The sequence below is a fragment of the Vulpes vulpes genome, chromosome 2, assembly GCF_048418805.1.
Source record: "Vulpes vulpes isolate BD-2025 chromosome 2, VulVul3, whole genome shotgun sequence".
Classification (NCBI taxonomy): Eukaryota; Metazoa; Chordata; class Mammalia; order Carnivora; family Canidae; genus Vulpes; species Vulpes vulpes.
In genome coordinates, this window is record NC_132781.1 from 21185774 (window position 1) to 21204716 (window position 18943).

The 18943-nt window shown below is 44.0% G+C and overlaps 2 protein-coding genes across 2 annotated transcripts; both read left to right on the forward strand.

Moving 5' to 3' along the window:
* The first annotated feature begins 177 nt into the window (after positions 1-177).
* On the forward strand, positions 178-4021 carry LOC112910782 (keratin, type I cuticular Ha3-I). Its single transcript, XM_025987076.2, has 7 exons — positions 178-725; positions 929-1011; positions 1355-1511; positions 2289-2450; positions 2545-2670; positions 2768-2988; positions 3609-4021. The coding sequence occupies exons 1-7, from the start codon at positions 378-380 to the stop codon at positions 3739-3741; spliced, it is 1230 nt and encodes a 409-aa protein (XP_025842861.1). The 5' UTR covers positions 178-377; the 3' UTR covers positions 3742-4021.
* A 9273-nt stretch (positions 4022-13294) lies between these two features.
* On the forward strand, positions 13295-17166 carry LOC112910804 (keratin, type I cuticular Ha1-like). The gene is made up of 7 exons (XM_025987107.2): positions 13295-13749; positions 13851-13933; positions 14464-14620; positions 15504-15665; positions 15760-15885; positions 16010-16230; positions 16684-17166. Exons 1-7 carry the CDS (start codon positions 13402-13404, stop codon positions 16766-16768), a joined length of 1182 nt encoding a protein of 393 aa, XP_025842892.2. The 5' UTR covers positions 13295-13401; the 3' UTR covers positions 16769-17166.
* The last annotated feature ends 1777 nt before the right edge of the window (positions 17167-18943 follow it).

Below are 18943 nucleotides of genomic sequence, written 5' to 3' on the forward strand. Positions count from 1 at the left end.
CACAGAAGAATGTCATTGGATGGACCAACTCTCAATTAACAAGGGTAGATACCTGGGCTAGACTGTGTGGCCTCTTTTAAGATCTACCACAAAACTCTGATTTTATGGGTATACTGCCTGAAGAGGAGTCCTGACTTAGCAAGAAGCCCAAGTAAAGAATTTTATGGGACAAGGGACTCTTCTGAGGAAGGCAAATAACAGACTGAGGCACGGGCATTTGAAAACCAGAGAAGACAGAGAAAGAAAAAAGACATTACATACCTCGTCCACACCCTCTGTGGAGGAAATATAAATGCTCCCCAGAGAAAGGAATTCCACAAGTTCCTTGGAGAACTTGGGCTCTGTGTTTAGCCAGGTGCCTTGCTCCCTCCAGCACCATGCCTTACAACTGCTGCCTGCCCAACCTGAGCTGCCGCTCCACCTGCTCCTCCCGGCCCTGCGTGCCCCCCAGCTGCCATACCTGCACCCTGCCTGGGGCCTGCAATATCCCCGCCAATGTGGGCAACTGTGGCTGGTTCTGCGAGGGCTCCTTCAATGGCAGCGAGAAGGAGACCATGCAGTTCCTGAACGACCGCCTGGCCAGCTACTTGGAGAAGGTGCGTCAGCTAGAGCGGGAGAACGCGGAGCTGGAGAGCCGCATCCGGGAGCGGTGCCAGCAGCAAGAGCCCTTCGTGTGCCCCAGCTACCAGTCCTACTTCCGGACCATTGAGGAGCTCCAGCAGAAGGTAAGGGGCTGTGCTGTTTTCCCTGAGCAAGAGGAGTTTGCTATGATTCTCAATCTGTAGTAGAGAAGTGTGTTTCTTACTTCTATGCCATCGCGATTCTTGCTTCCCCCTTGACCTTCAAAATGGGTTTTTAAGCCATTTTAAAGAAGTTGGTGATTTCATATTTGTTTTCAGTTCTCACTAAGCACCCTCTCATTCGCCAGATCCTGTGCACCAAGTCTGAGAATGCAAAGCTGGTGGTTCAGGTTGACAATGCCAAGCTGGCCGCTGATGATTTCAGAACCAAGTGAGTAGTTCAGAATCCACACTGGTGTCCACTCCTTTTGTTTAGTTTCCAGTTAAAGGGAAGGGGTGTCCATAACTTTACTGAACAACAGTTCCATCCATTGGTTATGAAGCATTCTGTAGAGATTGAGGGGAACCAAACAAGGAATCCCAAAAATAGATGAGGACGCAAATCTGTTTATTTTTGGAGCAATATTTGGTCTGGATTGAGCCTCCAGAACCCTCTGTCTCCTGGGTCTACTCATTGCAGAAAGTGGAAAGACTAAGCACATGGGGCTATCAAAGATCAATCCTGTGAGTCTTGAAGGTCTGCTGGTCACTGCTTTGACCTTGTCCTTGTGCAGGTATGAGACAGAGCTGGGCTTGCGGCAGCTTGTGGAGTCAGACATCAATGGTCTACGCCGGATCCTGGATGAGCTGACCCTGTGCAAGTCTGACCTGGAAGCCCAGGTGGAGTCCCTGAAGGAGGAGCTTCTCTGCCTCAAGAGGAACCATGAGGAGGTGAGACCAGAAATGATGAATGATAAAACCTGGCTCAGCCTCAGGCAGAGGGTGACTTGAATGATTTGGGATGTCAGAAACTGGAATATGAGGTTGGGGTTGACTTTACAACTTCCTTTAAAAACACCAAAACTTCATGATGAATGAAAAAACAGAGATGAAACTTATCCATGTTTCCAGTTAAAATTTATCTTTCACTCAAAACTGGTATATTGTGTGAGTTTCCTAGAGTCCCTCTGTCAGCTTGTGATTGGTTACTGAGCTCTAAAATGAGCCTCAGCATTGTTGTATTCACGCTATGCAAAGTCATCTCTCTCCCCAAAGGCCACTGAATCAAGCCTGGTGAATCTGAGTTTCTACTCTTTCAAAGTTTTAGTGAAAAATGATCTGAGGCTCCTCCTTCTCTATCCTGGAGGAGCCATGCCATGATCTTCTTTGATAGCAAAAATTGTTTGCTTTACAATCTGAAATCGCACAGTCAATTCTTTGTATTATGAGCTCTTCTGTAGCCAATCTGCAAAGTGGGAAAGTTGGGCATTGGTCCATCTTTTGGTGGCATCAAACAAACCCTTGGGAATTCTTCTTGAATCCAAGTGCCATGGCATGGTTGTGTGAGGAGGGAGCTGTGCCACACAGAGCACAGAGCATTTTGCTTTGAGCTGTCATAGACTGCTCCACTCAAAGTTTCTTTTTCAAGGAAATAGACTAACAGGGCTTCAGCAAGCAAAGTCCATTCTTCATTAAGGAGAATTACTCTTGCCTTTTCTGCATCCACAGGAAGTCAACACCCTGCGCTGCCAGATTGGAGACCGCCTCAATGTGGAAGTGGACGCAGCCCCCGCCGTGGACCTGAACCGTGTGCTCAACGAGACCAGGAGTCAGTATGAGGCCCTGGTGGAGACCAACCGCAGGGACGTGGAGGAATGGTTCACCACCCAGGTGGGAATCTCAGCACGTGGCCACTCAGGACCCTGGGCCCCTTGGGACCCTTGAGGCAAGGTCTGATCCTGTCTTCTCCCCTGTGCTCTTTCAGACTGAGGAGCTAAACAAGCAGGTGGTGTCCAGTTCGGAGCAGCTGCAGTCCTGCCAGGCGGAGATCATCGAGCTGAGACGCACGGTCAATGCCCTGGAGATCGAGCTCCAGGCCCAACACAACCTGGTGGGTGTTGTTCTGGGTACTGTCCAGGCTCTCCTGACCTCGTGAAGCCCATGGAGAAGCCCCCTGGGGAGTGACATTCTTTATTTTCCTCACACAGAGGGACTCCCTGGAGAACACGCTGACAGAGACTGAGGCACGCTACAGCTCCCAGCTGGGCCAGTTGCAGTGCATGATCACCAATGTGGAGTCCCAGCTGGCTGAGATCAGGAGTGATCTGGAGCGGCAGAACCAGGAGTACCAGGTGCTGCTGGATGTGCGGGCCCGGCTGGAGTGTGAGATCAACACATACCGGGGTCTGCTGGAGAGCGAGGACTGCAAGTGAGTAGCCAGCGGGAGGTATCTGATGAAGTGTGCATCTCAGTTGGACTCCATACTTTCAAAGGAAATTATGCCTCCACACCAGACATGATCAAATAGAACTCAGAAAACACAATATGGGCATCATTAAACATTCAGTTTGATACACAAATTGAAATTGTACAACCAGTCCTTTGCATCCTACTGCGATCCTATAGATATAAGATCAATGATATTTTTTACATTTTATAAGACTGTATTGCGTAGAGGGTGCATCTCCGTACATTACCTTACCTGACCTTATAGTTACTGCCAAGCAGGTTGGATCAGTATTCTCTCCATTCTGTAGGTGAAGAAACTGGGGCTTGGAGAAGCTAAGTGACTTTCCCAAGATCACTAGCTAGGAATGGACAGTGTTAGGAGTCAATACCAGAGTTCTAGAGTTTCTGTCTAGAACTTAGGGTGCTGTGTAGAAGGAAGATCATTAGCAGTTTGACAGGGAGCTTTACAGTAGGTGAGCCTGTGGCTTTCTTTGTTACAGGTGAGGTCAAATCCCACAGGAATTCCACTCTTGGGGTCTCTCTTATATACATTACAAGCCTCCCTCAATTCACCTTTTCTGCATCATTCTTTTTCTCCAGGCTGCCCTGCAACCCTTGCGCCACAACGAATGCATGTGGATCTTCCGGGTCCTGTGTCTCTACTTCCTGTGCCCCCTGCACGCCTTGTGCCCCCCGCCCACGCTGTGGGCCTTGCAACTCCTTCGTCCGATAAGGCCCACGGGCTGCCAGAGGAGCAAGGAGGCAAGGCCCAAGGTTCCAGAACTTTGACCCGGCACTAGTTCATTCGACAAAAAGGGGCAGAAAACACATTGTGTAGCTGAAGCTGCCCTGGTAAGGCAGCCATGAAACTCACCCAACGTACTACAGATGGTTCCTTGCCCACCCTTTCCTTCAGTGGGATCTATTCCTTCTTCACTTGCCCAGAGAACTCTCGGAAGTGCCAGGGCGTTCCCTTGTAACCTGCTAATAAACTTGATTTCCCTGGCAAAGCAGATGCCTTTCTCATTGGTATTCATTCATTCTGCCGCACCCATCACCTGAGCACTCTATAAAAAAGCCACTTGAAAATCAGGCTACATAATGGCCTGACTCTTGGGTACAAGAGCCGTTCTATGCCTGGCGGGCAGATGGCTGGCCTGGTGCCCTGGATGCATGGGTGAGGCAGGCTGGCAGGATGGAGGGCTGGGCAGCTGCAATGCTGCAGCCTCCATCTCCCCTTGACCATTCCTGCATATTTCCCACTCTCCCTCTTTGACCTGGACATCTAGAGCTGATTGCATCTAAATCTGAAGTGAGGAGGCATGACCTAGGGGCTAGAAAGAGGCTCTGGAAAATTCATATTTTCTTAGCAGGAGTTTCAGGTCCAGTGCTGTATTATCTGGGTCCTGGTGGCCCGGGTGTTCCAGGCAGCCTCAGAAACACTCAGCGAAGGAATGCTCTGGCCTGCCTGCCATGCCTAGGACTTCCTCCTTCCTCCTGTGTTGGTGAATCGTTATCACCCTGGGGCTTCATCTGCTCCCTTCTCCTCTCAACTTGGTGGCTTAAGACACCTTTCACCCCCCAACTCTTCATCTGATACTTCCACCTCTCTCAGTCAATTCCAACCAGTACCTGTTGAATCCCTACTCTGTACACCCTGGATAGTGAGGAAGGGAGAGACACATCAAGAAAGACATAGTCTTGGCTGAAAGTTATTTATAACTTACTTAAGGGGATAAAGCTAGTCCCTAAATAGTGGTATTAGAAGGCATGTCCCTGACACTGAACACTCAGGCTTGTGCTGCAAACAGATCACCAAATACTGAAAATGACATCAGGATTCAAGAAAGGCTTGAACTTGAATCTTTAACTTCAGAAAAGAGCCAAGGAAATGTTAAACATTGACCCCAGAGGACCATTTTGACATGAAAGTATCAGATACCACTCAGGTTTCTACCTTTTCCCATGAACCTCTCCATCATACCAGGCGTTCTGAGGCAGATATCAGACCCTGCTTTGGTGAAACATAATCTTGTGCAATGAAATAACCAGATGGTTTAAAATTACATATATATCTGATAAAGCAACTATTTATTGTTTCTACCATAATCAACCCCCTGACCCTTATTTTTAAAGCTCAATTTCCAGGGTGGATTCAAATTTGCACATTTTACTGCTTGGTTTGTGAGCAGACTCTGACCTGGAATCCCTTGTCTGATATGGTCCACTACAGTGTCTGTGATTTCCTCCAAATGCAAGGTTAATCTCAGGTCAGAGGCCCTCCCTAATTTTTCTTTGTTCCTTTATTCCACATCCTGCTTGCATAGATTACAATAATGCAAAAGTAATGCTGTGGCTGCTGTGGTAAGTGGAATACCTGTCTCCCCTTCTCTGCAAAGACGCCCATATTGTTTTCTGGAACCCATGTTAGGCTACCCACAAAGGGAAATTAGAGGCACGGATGGAATTAAAGCTGCTAACAGTTGACTTTAGAATGGGGAGATTAAACTGGATTATCCAGTGGCCCCAATGTAATCACCAGCGTCCTTCAAAATGGAAGGGGAGGCAGAAGACAGTGAGAGGGAGATCTGACTGGGGACACAGGTCAGAGTGATGTGATGTGAGGACTGGATCCCTCATTGCAGGATCTGAAGATGGAGGAAGGGGGCCACAAACCAAGAAAGGAGGTAGCTTCTAGCTGCTGGAGAAGAAAAGGAAATGGATTCTCTGTTGGAGTCTCCAGAAAGGAGCATAGCCCTGGCAACACCTTGATTTTATTCTTTTTATTGTGGAAAAATATATCTGTATATATAACATAAAATTTACCATTTTATCTTTTTTTTAAATGTTTAATTCAGGGGCATCAAGTACATTCACATTATTGTCCATCCATCAGCACCATCCATCTCCAGAACTTTCTCACCATCTGAGCTGAAACCCTCCATTAAATCCCCTAACTCCCCGGCCTTTAGCCCCTGGTAACTCTATTCCACTTTGTCTATATAAATTTGACCACCCTAGGTACCTCATATACATGGAGTCATACAGTATTTGTGTGTGTGTGTATGTGTGTGTGTGTGTGTGTGTGTGTGTGTATGTCTGGCTTATTTCACTTGGTATAATGTTTTCAAGCCTTATGTATGTTGTAGTATCTGTGTATCAGAATTTTGTTCCTTTTAAAGAGCAAATACTATTCCATTGTATATATCACATTTTGTTTGTCCATTCATATGGATAGGTATTTTGGCTCTTGGAACTAGTGAACCGGTATCAATATCTATATCTATATCTATATCTATATCTATATCTATATCTATATCTATGTCTATGTCTATGTCTATGTCTATGTCTATGTCTATGTCTATCTATCTATCTATCTATCTATCTATCTATTATCTATCTATCTATCTATCTATTATCTATCTATCTATCTATTATCTATCTATCTATCTATCTATCTATCTATCTATCTATCTATCATCTATCTATCTATTCAAGTCCCTGCTTTCAATTCTTTTGTGTATGTATCTAGAAGTGGAGTTACTAGATCTTATGGTTACTAGATCTATGTTTAATTGTTTGAGGCCGTGCCATTTAACATACCTACCAGCCGTGTACAAGGGTTCCAATTTCTCCACATCCCCCCAACACTTTTTAAATTTTGGGTTTTTCACTTTTGTTTTTCCTAAAAGCCATCCTAGGCGGCATGAAGTGGTACCTCATTATGGTTCTGATGTGTATTTACCTGATGATTAGTGATGTTGAAGCATCTTTTCATGTGCCTGTTGACAATTTGTATATCTTCTTTGGAGAAATGTCTATTCAAGTCTTTTGGCTCTGTATTCAGTTGGGTCGTTTAGTTTTATTGTTGAATTATAGGAGTTGTTTATACATTCTGGATATTGATCCCTTATTAGAAATATAATTTGCAAGTATTTTCTACCATTCCGTGGGTCACCTTTTCACTGTCTTGATAGTGTCCTTTGGCTCACAAAACTTTTTACATTTTCTGGGCCTCTGTTTTTACCTATTTTTCTTTTGTTATCTGTGCATTTGGTGCTGTGGCTAGGAAATCATTGCCACATCCAATGTCAAGAAGTTTTCCTCTATGGTGTCTTCTAAAAGTTTTGCAGTTTTAGCTCTTACATTTAGGTCTATGATCCATTTTGGGTTCATGTTTTGTATATGAGGTAAGGGTCTAAGTTCATTCTTTGCATGTGAATATCCAGTTTTCCTGGCACAATTCATTGAAAAGACTCCATTTCCCTCACTGAATGGCATCCTTTTTGAAATAATTTGATCATATATGTGAAGGTTGATTTCTGGACTCTCTATTCTATTCCATTGGTCTCTATGTCTGACACACAGTTTGAATACCACAGCTTTGTAGTAAGTTTTGAAATCAGGAAGTGTGAGTTTTCTAACTTTGTTCTTTTTTAAAGATTGTTTTGGCTATTTGGGGTGCCTTGAAATCTCATATAAATTTTAGGACGGGCTTTTCTATTTCTGCCAAAGACATCCCTGGAATTTTGATAGGGATCGCATTGAATCTCTTTGATAGGAATTTCTTTCGGCAATGTTACCATCTTAAACATACTAAATCTCCCACAAACATCAGCGATCTTCCCATTTATTTGTATTTCTTTAATTTCTTTTGGTAATGTTTTGCGGTTTTCAGTGTATAAGTCTTTTTCCTCCTTAGTTGCATTTATTCCTAGGTATTTTATTCTTTTTCATTTTATTGTAAACTTTTTCCTTAATTTTAAGCCCAATGAGAATAAAACTTTGATTTGAGACCCATGTTAGGCTTCTGACCTATAGATAATAAATTTATGTTGGTTTAAGCCACTAGATTTGTGGTGATAGTAATAGGAAATGAATACAATTCACATCTGTTGAATATAAGCTATGAGTTAGGCAAAATACTAGGAACTTACGTTAATAAAATGCCTCAAATTAAACCCATTTTAACAAATGAGGAAACAGAACCTTGAAAACTTGCTTGAAATTACAGTTGGTTATTAGTAATTATGAGACTTGAACCAGGTTCTATTTATAGGTGCATATGACACCACTATAAGGTATGGAGAATGATTTAAAAATCAGGGCAGAATGAATATATCCAAGTCAATTACATTCTTCAGAGTTGTTCCTTACACACAGATTCCAGCTTAATTTTGGCAAGTCTCTTTAATTTTGGCTTTCAAATCAGTTATGAGTTACAATCATATGGAGGTGTTTTATTTAAATTATCTAACTTGATTGTGCATCTTATTCACAAAATTTCTTGTTGAATGGCTTCCAAAAAATCAAATCCATCCTTAAAAGACAAAGGTTTGCTATCAACAAACTGGATATTAAAAAGATACAGACATTGCCAAAACACAAAACTCCCAAACATGCTTTGAACAGAGAGACCATCACTAGAACAAGGGAAGATTCTGGCCGGGGGCAAAGCTTTTTGGATCTGTAAATTCTGTTATGATTTTTTCTCAAAATAGAAATCTCAATCCTTGTAGCTGAACCATAATTTTGTAAATAAATATATTCTACATCCCCTTAAATACTTCCATGTGGCTCTTAAATTGTTTCCAGATACTCTGTCATCATCATCATACACGAAGGCAGTTGTTCTCCACATTGGTGGTACTTTGGAATCACCTGGGGAACTTAAAAAAAGCTGAAGCTTGAGTTTGCCCTTTGAGAGTCTGATTTAACTGGTCTGGGATGCAGCCTGGCTATTAGGAGTTTTATTTTTTTATTTTTTTATTTTTTATTTATTTTTTTATTTATTTATGATAGGCACACAGTGAGAGAGAGAGGCAGAGACACAGGCAGAGGGAGAAGCAGGCTCCATGCACCGGGAGCCCGATGTGGGATTCGATCCCGGGTCTCCAGGATCGCGCCCTGGGCCAAAGGCAGGCGCCAAACCGCTGCGCCACCCAGGGATCCCCATGGATCTCCTAATGGAGTTTTAGAATCTCTACAGGTGGTTCTAATGAGCCAGGTTGTGACCCACTTGCCAAAGCTAGGGTTCTAGTTCTCACTTATCCTCTCATCAACTCTGTGTCCTTGGACAAGACATGTAGCTTCTCTGAGCCTCAATTTCCCCAAAGTGGAGGTAACTCTCTTCTCTACCTGTTTTATACACTTACCAAGAGGATCATGGAAGACTGTGTTTATGGAAACACTTTGCAAACCAGATATTTTTATCAGGACTATTATTTTGATTGTTGATGACTTAACATATAGATAAGCTTCTTAAAAGTAGAAAAGCATAATCATTTTTGTTACTGTTTCATGCCCAACAGTAGAGTTTGTATACTGTCTTGTTGTCTCTCACACCACTGCTTCTTTCTTTAAATCCTCCACCTAGCTCAACACCTGGAGTATATGCTCTACTCAGCATTATTGGATACTCTGACTCCAGGCCCATCTTCTGATGGGACCCTAGGCCCTTTTCAGTTGGTACATCCAGTGCTCTTTTGTGACCTATTTAATTGGCTCTTGGCTGTCTTGGTCTGAACTCTTAGCCCACTGGCAATATCATTCTCAGATACTTAACCTATCCTCAAGCTTAAGTCCTGAATATTTTTGCTGATTCCTTCCCTGTTTCCTTGAAAATTAGTATATGCTATGGGTACAGCTAAGACACGTTTTTGCAATTTTAAATTTGGGGTTAAAGTCATTGTTTGAGTTCTTTGAGGCCTGAGGCTGCTGTCGATATCAACAGGAAGAGCAGGACTGTCCAGGAATGTGTAGCATTTTTTTTTTTTCTGTAAAAGCCCATCTCATTACTTCCAGGAGGCACACCTCACCACAAGCTTGTGGGATTTGTCACTTTTTAACCTCCACTTTGCTGAGGAGCAAAGCAATATGCAGGAAGCCTAGGTGTGTCTTCCTGTCCAGGCTCAGAGTTGGCATTGGAATTCATGAGCTACCTACTATTTTCTTCCAGTTCTTGTGTTTTGTCACACCTTGGTCTGTGCCAGTGTCTCATCTCTCTACTTCACAATGAGGTGGGATGGGTCCAGAAGACTTGAGTCTACTTATTTGTGTCATTTTGGACAAGTTCACTTTATTCTCAGATTCTTTATTTCTGATACATGGTGACAATAATGGCATTGAAACATTCAGAGTTTGGGGTGAGGATGGAATACTATATGTGAAGGGTTCTAGTGGACTACCTGATGAGAAAGTGACATATTGCTGCTCATTTATTTTCTGTCTTACCATCTGGGCTTCAGTTTTCTTCTCCATAAATTCAGGTCTTTTTTTTAGCTTTAGAGTTCTCTGATTCTTAGGAAATAGATCTTACCTCTGGGGTGAATTTTACAGGACTAAAAGGTCAGGGTGAGGCAAGTAGGCTTTCTCTCAGATTCTAAATCACTTTAGGCTGTGCCATTGTACATTTTGATTGTTTTTAGATACTAAGAAAAGGCAATGTAGGGTGCCTGGGTGGCTCAGTCAGTTAAGTGTCTGGCTTTGGCTTAGGTCATGATCCCAGGGTCCTGGGATAGAGTCCCGCATTGGGCTCCCCACTCAGTGGGGAGTCTGCTTCTCCCTCTCTCTCTGCTCCTCCCCCTACTTGTGCTCTCTATCTCTCTTTAATAAATAGATAAATAAAATATTTTTTAAAAAGGCAATCCAATTTCCAATCTGGACATATCAACCACCAGCTATGCAAGAGGGCAGCCATTTGCCTATGAAGAAAATAAATAGTGTAATTTGGTTCAAGAGGGTACCATAGAGAGTAGCTAAATGAGAGAGGCCTTTGGACAGAAAGACTTTGGGGCATTGATAGGGTTGGGAGGGGCTGGGACAGGGCCCCAGTGAGAATCAGAAGCAAAAACTATAAAGAGAGGGGCAATGGGAAGAAAGGAATCTAAGATTTTTCTTCCCCTCACAAAATCAGAGCAACTTCTCTGTGGAATGTTTGCACTATGTTTAGGTATCCAGGCTTAAGGGTTAGACAATGAATTGTTCAAATCCCAGCTCTGCCACTTATTGGCTGTGTCATGGGAAAACTCTGAGCCTTTCTCAGTCTGCTAATTTATCTGTAAAATGGGAATAATTTTAATAGGCCAATTTTACAGGCTTGTTGGGAGAGTCAAATGAGAAATGTCCATAGCACTTAGTGCCTTATTTGGCACAGAATAAGTTATTCATGAAGTGGTAAGTAAAATCATAAGCATCACCCAAACCACCATTATCATTATGGATGTTAGCACAGAAACACAAGGCTGGGAGATGCCCAGAAAGTGAGTAGAGCCCATTTCAATGCCTGTACAAAAGAAGGCTTTGATGGCAATACAACCCAGTGTAGAGAACCTGTCATCCTCAAGAACCAACCCAAATAAGATAACCAAATCCATAAGATCAGTAACTTATCAGAGAACGGAGGGACAATAGGCCTTCTGTCAACTTCTTATTCTGGCTACCAACTTAATGTTAAAATTTGCATTTTTGTTGATTTTTTTAATAATAAATTTATTTTTTATTGGTGTTCAATTTGCCAACATACAGAATAACACCCAGTGCTCATCCCGTCAAGTGCCCCCCTCAGTGCCCACTACCCAGTCACCCCCACCCCCACCCTCCTCCCCTTCCACCACCCCTAGTTCGTTTCCCAGAGTTAGGAGTCTTTATGTTCTTTTTTTTTTTAATAAATTAATTTTTATTGGTGTTCAATTTACCAACATACAGAAAAACACCCAGTGCTCATCCCGTCAAATGTCCCCCTCAGTGCCCGTCACCCATTCCCCCCCACCCCCCACCCTCCTCCCCTTCCACCACCCCTAGTTCGTTTCCCAGAGTTAGGAGTCTTTATGTTCTGTCTCCCTTTCTGATACTTCCCACACATTTCTTCTCCCTTCCCTTATATTCCCTTTCACTATTATTTATATTCTCCAAATGAATGAGACCATTTAATGTTTGTCCTTCTCTGATTGACTTACTTCACTCAGCATAATACCCTCCAGTTCCATCCACGTTGAAGCAAATGGTGGGTATTTGTCGTTTCTAATGGCTGAGTAATATTCCCTTGTATACATAAACCACATCTTCTTTATCCATTCATCTTTCGATGGACACCGAGGCTCCTTCCACAGTTTGGCTATTGTGGACATTGCTGCTATAAACATCGGTGCAGGTGTCCCGGCGTTTCATTGCATCTGAATCTTTGCATTTTTGTTGATTAATTCACGAATATAATTATGTGCTCCTAGCATTTGCATAGTAGGTAAATGAGGTTTTTATCACCATTGGGTAGGTATGGGCAATGTGCTCAGGTGTCTTCTCAACAGAACTGAATTTTCAGAAAATTCTACATCTGAGCCATCTGAGCCAAGAATAGGAAGGAGGAAGGTTATAGAAATAATCATCATCCCACCCCCAACTGTATTCATACACTATATTACTTAAATTTTATAATAAAATGATGAGGTGGGCAGCATATTTTTAATTTAAAAGATGAAGAAAATGGGTCAAAAGGGAACTCACTTCTCTGAGCTCATGTCATCAGTAAGAATGTGAACTCAGGTAGGCTAGCTTCAAATGTGTGATTTTCTGTTACCTTCATACTTCCTTTGAAATCTAGACATATCCTTCATAAATGATGTATATTGGGTTGCACAAATAATTTTTTGGAACTTCTGTCTGAAGCTCATGATTTTGTTTCTGTGTAGAACAAAGGACAGATAAAGTGACAAGAAATAGAGATGAAATGAGGAGGGCTACTTCATTAAGATTCTTTTTTGGGCAATAGGAAGACTCCCAAGAGTTTGGAAGTGTCCAAAGGTATCTATCTGATCCCAGAGGTGATAGAGAGGTGCACACTCATCAGAGATGATGCCCACTTCTTAGGGACAACAGAGTGAAGGTGCATTCTCATGGGTTGTGACTTGGTGTGCCCTCTCAGGTGGGCAGAGTCACACCTCTAGGGCCACCTGGGAGACTGTTCACTCCAGACTCTTTCCAGGGAATCTAGTGGCAGAACCTCATGGGTGCAGAGTCCCAAACAACTCCACCCCATGTCCCTCGCTCTCCTCCCCTCTGAGTAATGGGAAGAGCCATTTGGGGTTGTGATGCTCCTGTCTTCTTTGAAGCCATCTGATGATACTCTGATTTTACCAACCACTAGCACTCAGGAGGAATCTGGTGTGACACAAGCTGAATGGAATAATTTTATGGGTTGAGGGGACTCTTTGGAAGCAACTAACTAGCATATTTTGGAGGAAAAAATTAACTGAAGCATGGGGAAGGGAAACTATGCTGTATGCCAACCCCCACCCACCAATAAGGGTATAAAAGGACTACGGAGGATGGAGAGACTCAAACCTCACCACATCTAGCTATATTAGCTTACCTGCTCTCCATCACCTCTCCCTGCACCATGCCTTACAACTGCTGCCTGCCCAACCTGAGCTGCCGCTCCACCTGCTCCTCCCGGCCCTGCGTGCCCCCCAGCTGCCATACCTGCACCCTGCCTGGAGCCTGCAACATCCCCGCCAATGTGGGCAACTGTGGCTGGTTCTGCGAGGGCTCCTTCAATGGCAGCGAGAAGGAGACCATGCAGTTCCTGAACGACCGCCTGGCCAGCTACCTGGAGAAGGTGCGTCAACTGGAGCGGGAGAACGCGGAGCTGGAGAGCCGCATCCGGGAGTGGTGCCAGCAGCAGGTGCCTTTTGTGTGTCCCAGCTACCAGTCCTACTTCCGGACCATCGAGGAGCTGCAGCAGAAGGTGAGGAGGTGCCATGTGAGGGTGAAATAGCAGCCGACTGTCCTTGAACAATAAGATGTTCTCAAGTTCAAGTGGCCCTCACAGTAGAATCTTGTTTTCAGATCCTGTGTGCCAAGTCTGAGAACACCAGGCTGGTGGTGCAGATCGACAATGCCAAGTTGGCCTCTGATGACTTCAGAACCAAGTATGTTGAGACTCTCAGGCTAGGTGACATCTAAGATCCCTATGGCTCTTACATGGTCCCCTGTGACTAATACTTCCTGGAAGGGAGGAGGCAGCCATTTCACCCTTTTCATTTTTCTTCTCAAGCCTGGCCTTATATAAAACCATTTTCAAATAAGAATCCAGATTCATATACTGCATGCTCTTCAATCAATATGGTCTTTCCAGAAGGCCCCCCTAAGCTCCCAAATTCAGAGACTGACATGAACTATTCTTGGGGAATGGATTGGTTCTTTGGGAATGGTGGTATATTAACCAACAAAATTGAGAGGAGAATGAGAGACTCCATTTCATGAATCCCTATGGGCAACTTCTCGTGTTAGGGTGAGTCAGGGGCCTCTGCAGTCTGTGTGGAGCTTTAGAGAGACAGGAAAGAAAAGAAGCAGAAAACTGTATTATCTCAAAGAGATGGAGACCAACCTATCCACACAAAACACAGTACAAGGGGATGGGATTCTTTCCTGCCTCATCCTCCCAACCTGATGTGTGTAGGTACCAAACAGAGCTGAGCTTGAGGCAGCTTGTGGAGTCAGACATCAATGGCCTGCGCCGGATCCTGGATGAGCTGACCCTGTGCAAGTCCGACCTGGAGGCCCAGGTGGAGTCCCTGAGGGAGGAGCTGCTGAGCCTCAAGAGGAACCATGAGGAGGTGAGAGGAAAAGGGGAAAATAAAAGTAATCTTTAGAGCCAAGCCTTTAGCATCGGCAAGTGGGAGGCAATTACCATCAAGCTTCTTGGGCTGGGATCCTTCTCTGAAGAACTCAAGATCAGCCAGAGAATGATCATGCTATATCCATAGCATGGAATGAGGTGGGGTCGTTATTTTCAAGCAGCTGGATGAAGATTGGGCTGGTATTGGAGATGCTGAAGAAGGGCACTCGTTTATTGGGCCCTGATCTCTTCTTGTCACTATTAATTTCTGAATTTGGTGGTAAAGAAAAAAGAAATAAGACATGTCCCCTCTTTTCAATGAGCTCCCAGTCTAGCCTGGGGAGATGGCCACGTAAAGACAATGATATAATACAGGCAGAGGAAAAGAAGTACTATATAAGATGTACAAGCAGTATATTCAGGGAATAATCCAGTCTACCTGGAAAGAGATAAGGAATTCTTCTCAGAGGCATGTCATGGGAAGAAAGAAGATTTCACATTTGGGTGTTTCAATCTGGGGGAAAATGCTGAGCAAAGACACAGAAGTGGTAGAGCAGGTATACTGGGTTTGGCCCATGAGTTGATATGGCTGGGTATGTATTACCTATAGGGATGTGATGGAAAATGAGGTAGGACCTGCACTTGCCAGGGGGTTTGGACTTACTCTTATTGGAAATGTGAGCTTCTTTCAGGTTTTGGGGAAAGAAATTGATGTGATCCCTTTTTGGGTTTATTCCTACATCATATCTGTGTCAGCCTTGGGGAATGATCAGGATATTCCCTTCAGTGCATTTTTGTTAGGGTTGTACTCACTTTCCTACAATAGGAAGATAGACAGCAAATCCATTTCTGTGGCTCATTTATTTCTCTTCTTCCATTAGGAAGTCAACACCCTGCGCTGCCAGATTGGAGACCGCCTCAACGTGGAGGTGGATGCTGCCCCAACCGTGGACCTGAACCGTGTGCTCAACGAGACCAGGAGTCAGTATGAGGCCCTGGTGGAGACCAACCGCAGGGACGTGGAGGAATGGTTCACCACCCAGGTGGGAATCTCAGCACGCGGCCACTCAGGACCCTTGGCCCCTGGGGACCCTTGAGGCAAGGTCTGACCCTGTCCTTTCCCCTGTGCTATTTCAGACTGAGGAGCTGAACAAGCAGGTGGTGTCCAGCTCGGAGCAGCTGCAGTCCTGCCAGGCGGAGATCATCGAGCTGAGACGCACGGTCAACGCCTTGGAGATCGAGCTCCAGGCCCAGCACAACCTGGTGGGTGTTGTTCAGGGTAATGCCCATGCTCTCCTGAACCCGTGAAGCCTGTGACTTCTCTGAAACCCCATGGAGAAGCCCCCTGGGGAGTGGCTCTGTGACATTCTTTGTCTTCCCCACACAGAGGGACTCCCTGGAGAACACGCTGACAGAGACGGAGGCGCGCTATGGCTCCCAGCTGGCCCAGGTGCAGTGCATGATCACCAATGTGGAGTCCCAGCTTGCTGAGATCAGGTGTGACCTGGAGCGGCAGAACCAGGAGTACCAGGTGCTGTTGGACGTCAAGGCCCGGCTGGAGTGTGAGATCAACACATACCGGGGTCTGCTGGAGAGCGAGGACTGCAAGTGAGTGGGAGACAAAGAACTCTGGAAAACATGTGGTGGGACTACAAGACATTGTAGGCATATACATGCGGTCCACATTTTCAACTCACAAAACAACATGGAATTATAGAAGAGTCCACTAGGTGACAGTTAAGCAGATATTGAAGGTCAAAGATGAAGGGCATACATCCCTGCCTCAGGGAGCTAACGACGGAGAAGTGGTGGTGGAGAGAGTGTTATGACAATAATTTCTGGGTAAGGTGGATTGTGTTGGTTCCATGAAATCTAAGGAGCATATTTTTCAAAAGGACAGTTTTCCACCTTAGCACATGGTATTCTGGGATGGGGAGAAGGATTTGATAACAATAAAATTTGATTCCAACTATCACCAACCACTGAAAATTCATGGGTGGAATTCATAGGGCTCTCTCCACAACCATCCTCAATCCATTCTAAATCTATGTGTCCTCCCAGGCTCCCCTGCAACCCATGTGCTACCACCAATGCTTGCGGCAATTCCTGTGGGTCCTGTGGCAACTCTCAAACACGTTGCTCTTAAAATTAAGAACTTGCATCCTCTTTGAAGACGACAATGAAGCCATTCAGATCAAGCACAGGAAAGGTCCTTGGGTCCTGCCTTTGCTGGAGCTCAGCTGCCAATTAGAAACCTAGACATGCCAAATATATTTCTAGACATGGAAATTCTTTCCAGATTCAACAAGAAAAGACACACATCATCAACTTCTAATGTCTGGAAAATCCCTTCCTGTTGAAGTTTGAGTGTCTTTGTTTCTAAAGATGTCCAGCTCCCTGTAATCCAAGCTCCAGGGTTTACTTTTAGGGCATTTCCTGTATGTATTGTGTTTTCTGCTTTTCTAGCTTCTTTGGTATTCTCTGGAATACAAGGAAGCTACTTCATATACTTCCCAATAAACTTTATTTCTCTGGCATAGCAAATTTGTTTCTCATTCATATTTATGCACTGTAAAGTATCTACCGTGGCTGTTTCCTAAAAATACCCCTTTGTTAGGATGAAATGGGTTAAATGATTGACACCAGCCATTATGTTCCAGGAAAATACTGATGCGGAAGGGAGCCTGTCATCCTAGGAGGCTCCTACCAAGGGGAGACCATGCAGAAACCTGGCTTCCAACACTCATGCCCATCTTGTCTTGGCTGCAATGTCCTTGGCAATACTAAGTGTCACCTCAAACCTCACTGCTGCCTCTCATGGTGACCCTCATCACCAGGGGTTGATTCTCTGCTTCCCTTCTCCCAAACTGCCTAAAGACGGACTTCTGTAGAAACTACTCCTAAACAGCAGCTGCCCTCTCCCCTTTCAACTTGTCTTCTATATCTGAATGACCAATATAGAAGCCTGGCTTTCCCTCAAAATGTACCTTCAATGATTTACATAAATCCACACATTCTGGGTTATTATTTATGTATTTATTTACTTATTTATTAATATTTTTTTAATTGGAGTTCAATTTGCCAACATATAACATATCACCCAGTGCTCATCCTGTCAAGTACCCCCCTCAGTGCCTGTCACCCAGTCACCTCAACCACCCGCCCACCTCCCTTTCCACTACCCCATGTTCATTTCCCAGAGTTAGGAGTCTCTCATGATCTGTCATCCTCACTATTTTATATTCTCCAAATGAATGAGACCATATAATGTTTGTCCTTCTCTGATTGACTTATTTCACTCAGCATAATACTCTCTGGGTGCATCCACGTCGAAGCAAATGGTGGGTATTTGTCATTTCTAATTGCTGAGTAATATTCCATTGTATACATAGACCACATCTTCTTTACCCATTCATCTTTCTTTTTTTTTTTTTCCATTCATCTTTCGATAGACACTGAGGCTCCTTCCATAGTTTGGCTATTGTGGACATTGCTGATATAAACATCGGGGTGCAGGTATCCCGGTGTTTCACTGCATCTGTATCTTTGGGGTAAATCTCCAGCAGTGCAATTGTGCTGGGTCGTAGGGCAGATGTATTTTCAACTCTTTGAGGAACCTCCACACAAACTGTGGAGTGGCTGCACCAGTTCACATTCCCACCAACAGTGCAAGAGGGTTCCCCTTTCTCCACAATCTCTCCAACATTTGTGGTTTCCTGATTTGTTAATTTTCCCCATTCTCACTGGTGTGAGGTGGTATCTCATTGTGGTTTTGATTTGTATTTCCCTGAGGGCCAGTGATGCGGAGCATTTTCTCATGTGCTTGTTGGCCATGTCTATGTCTTCCTCTGTGAGATTTCTGTTCATGTCTTTTGCCCATTTCATGATTGGATTGTTTGTTTCTTTGCTGTTGAATTTAATAAGTTCTTTATAGATCTTGGATACTAGCCCTTTATCTGATATGTCATTTGCAAATATCTTCTCCCATTCTGTAGATTGTCTTTTAGTTTTGTTGACTGTATCCTTTGCTGTGCAAAAGCTTCTTATCTTGATGAAGTCCCACTAGTTCATTTTTGCTTTTGTTTCTCTTGCCTTCATGGATGAATCTTGCAAGAAGTTACTGTGGCCAAGTTCAAAAATGGTGTTGCCTGTGTTCTCCTCTAGGATTTTGATGGAATCTTGTCTCACATTAAGATCTTTCATACATTTTGAGTTTATTTTGTGCGTGTTGTGAGAATGGTCTAGTTTAACTCTTCTGCATGTGGATGTCCAATTTTACCAGCACCATTTATTGAAGATACTGTCTTTCTTCCAGGGGATA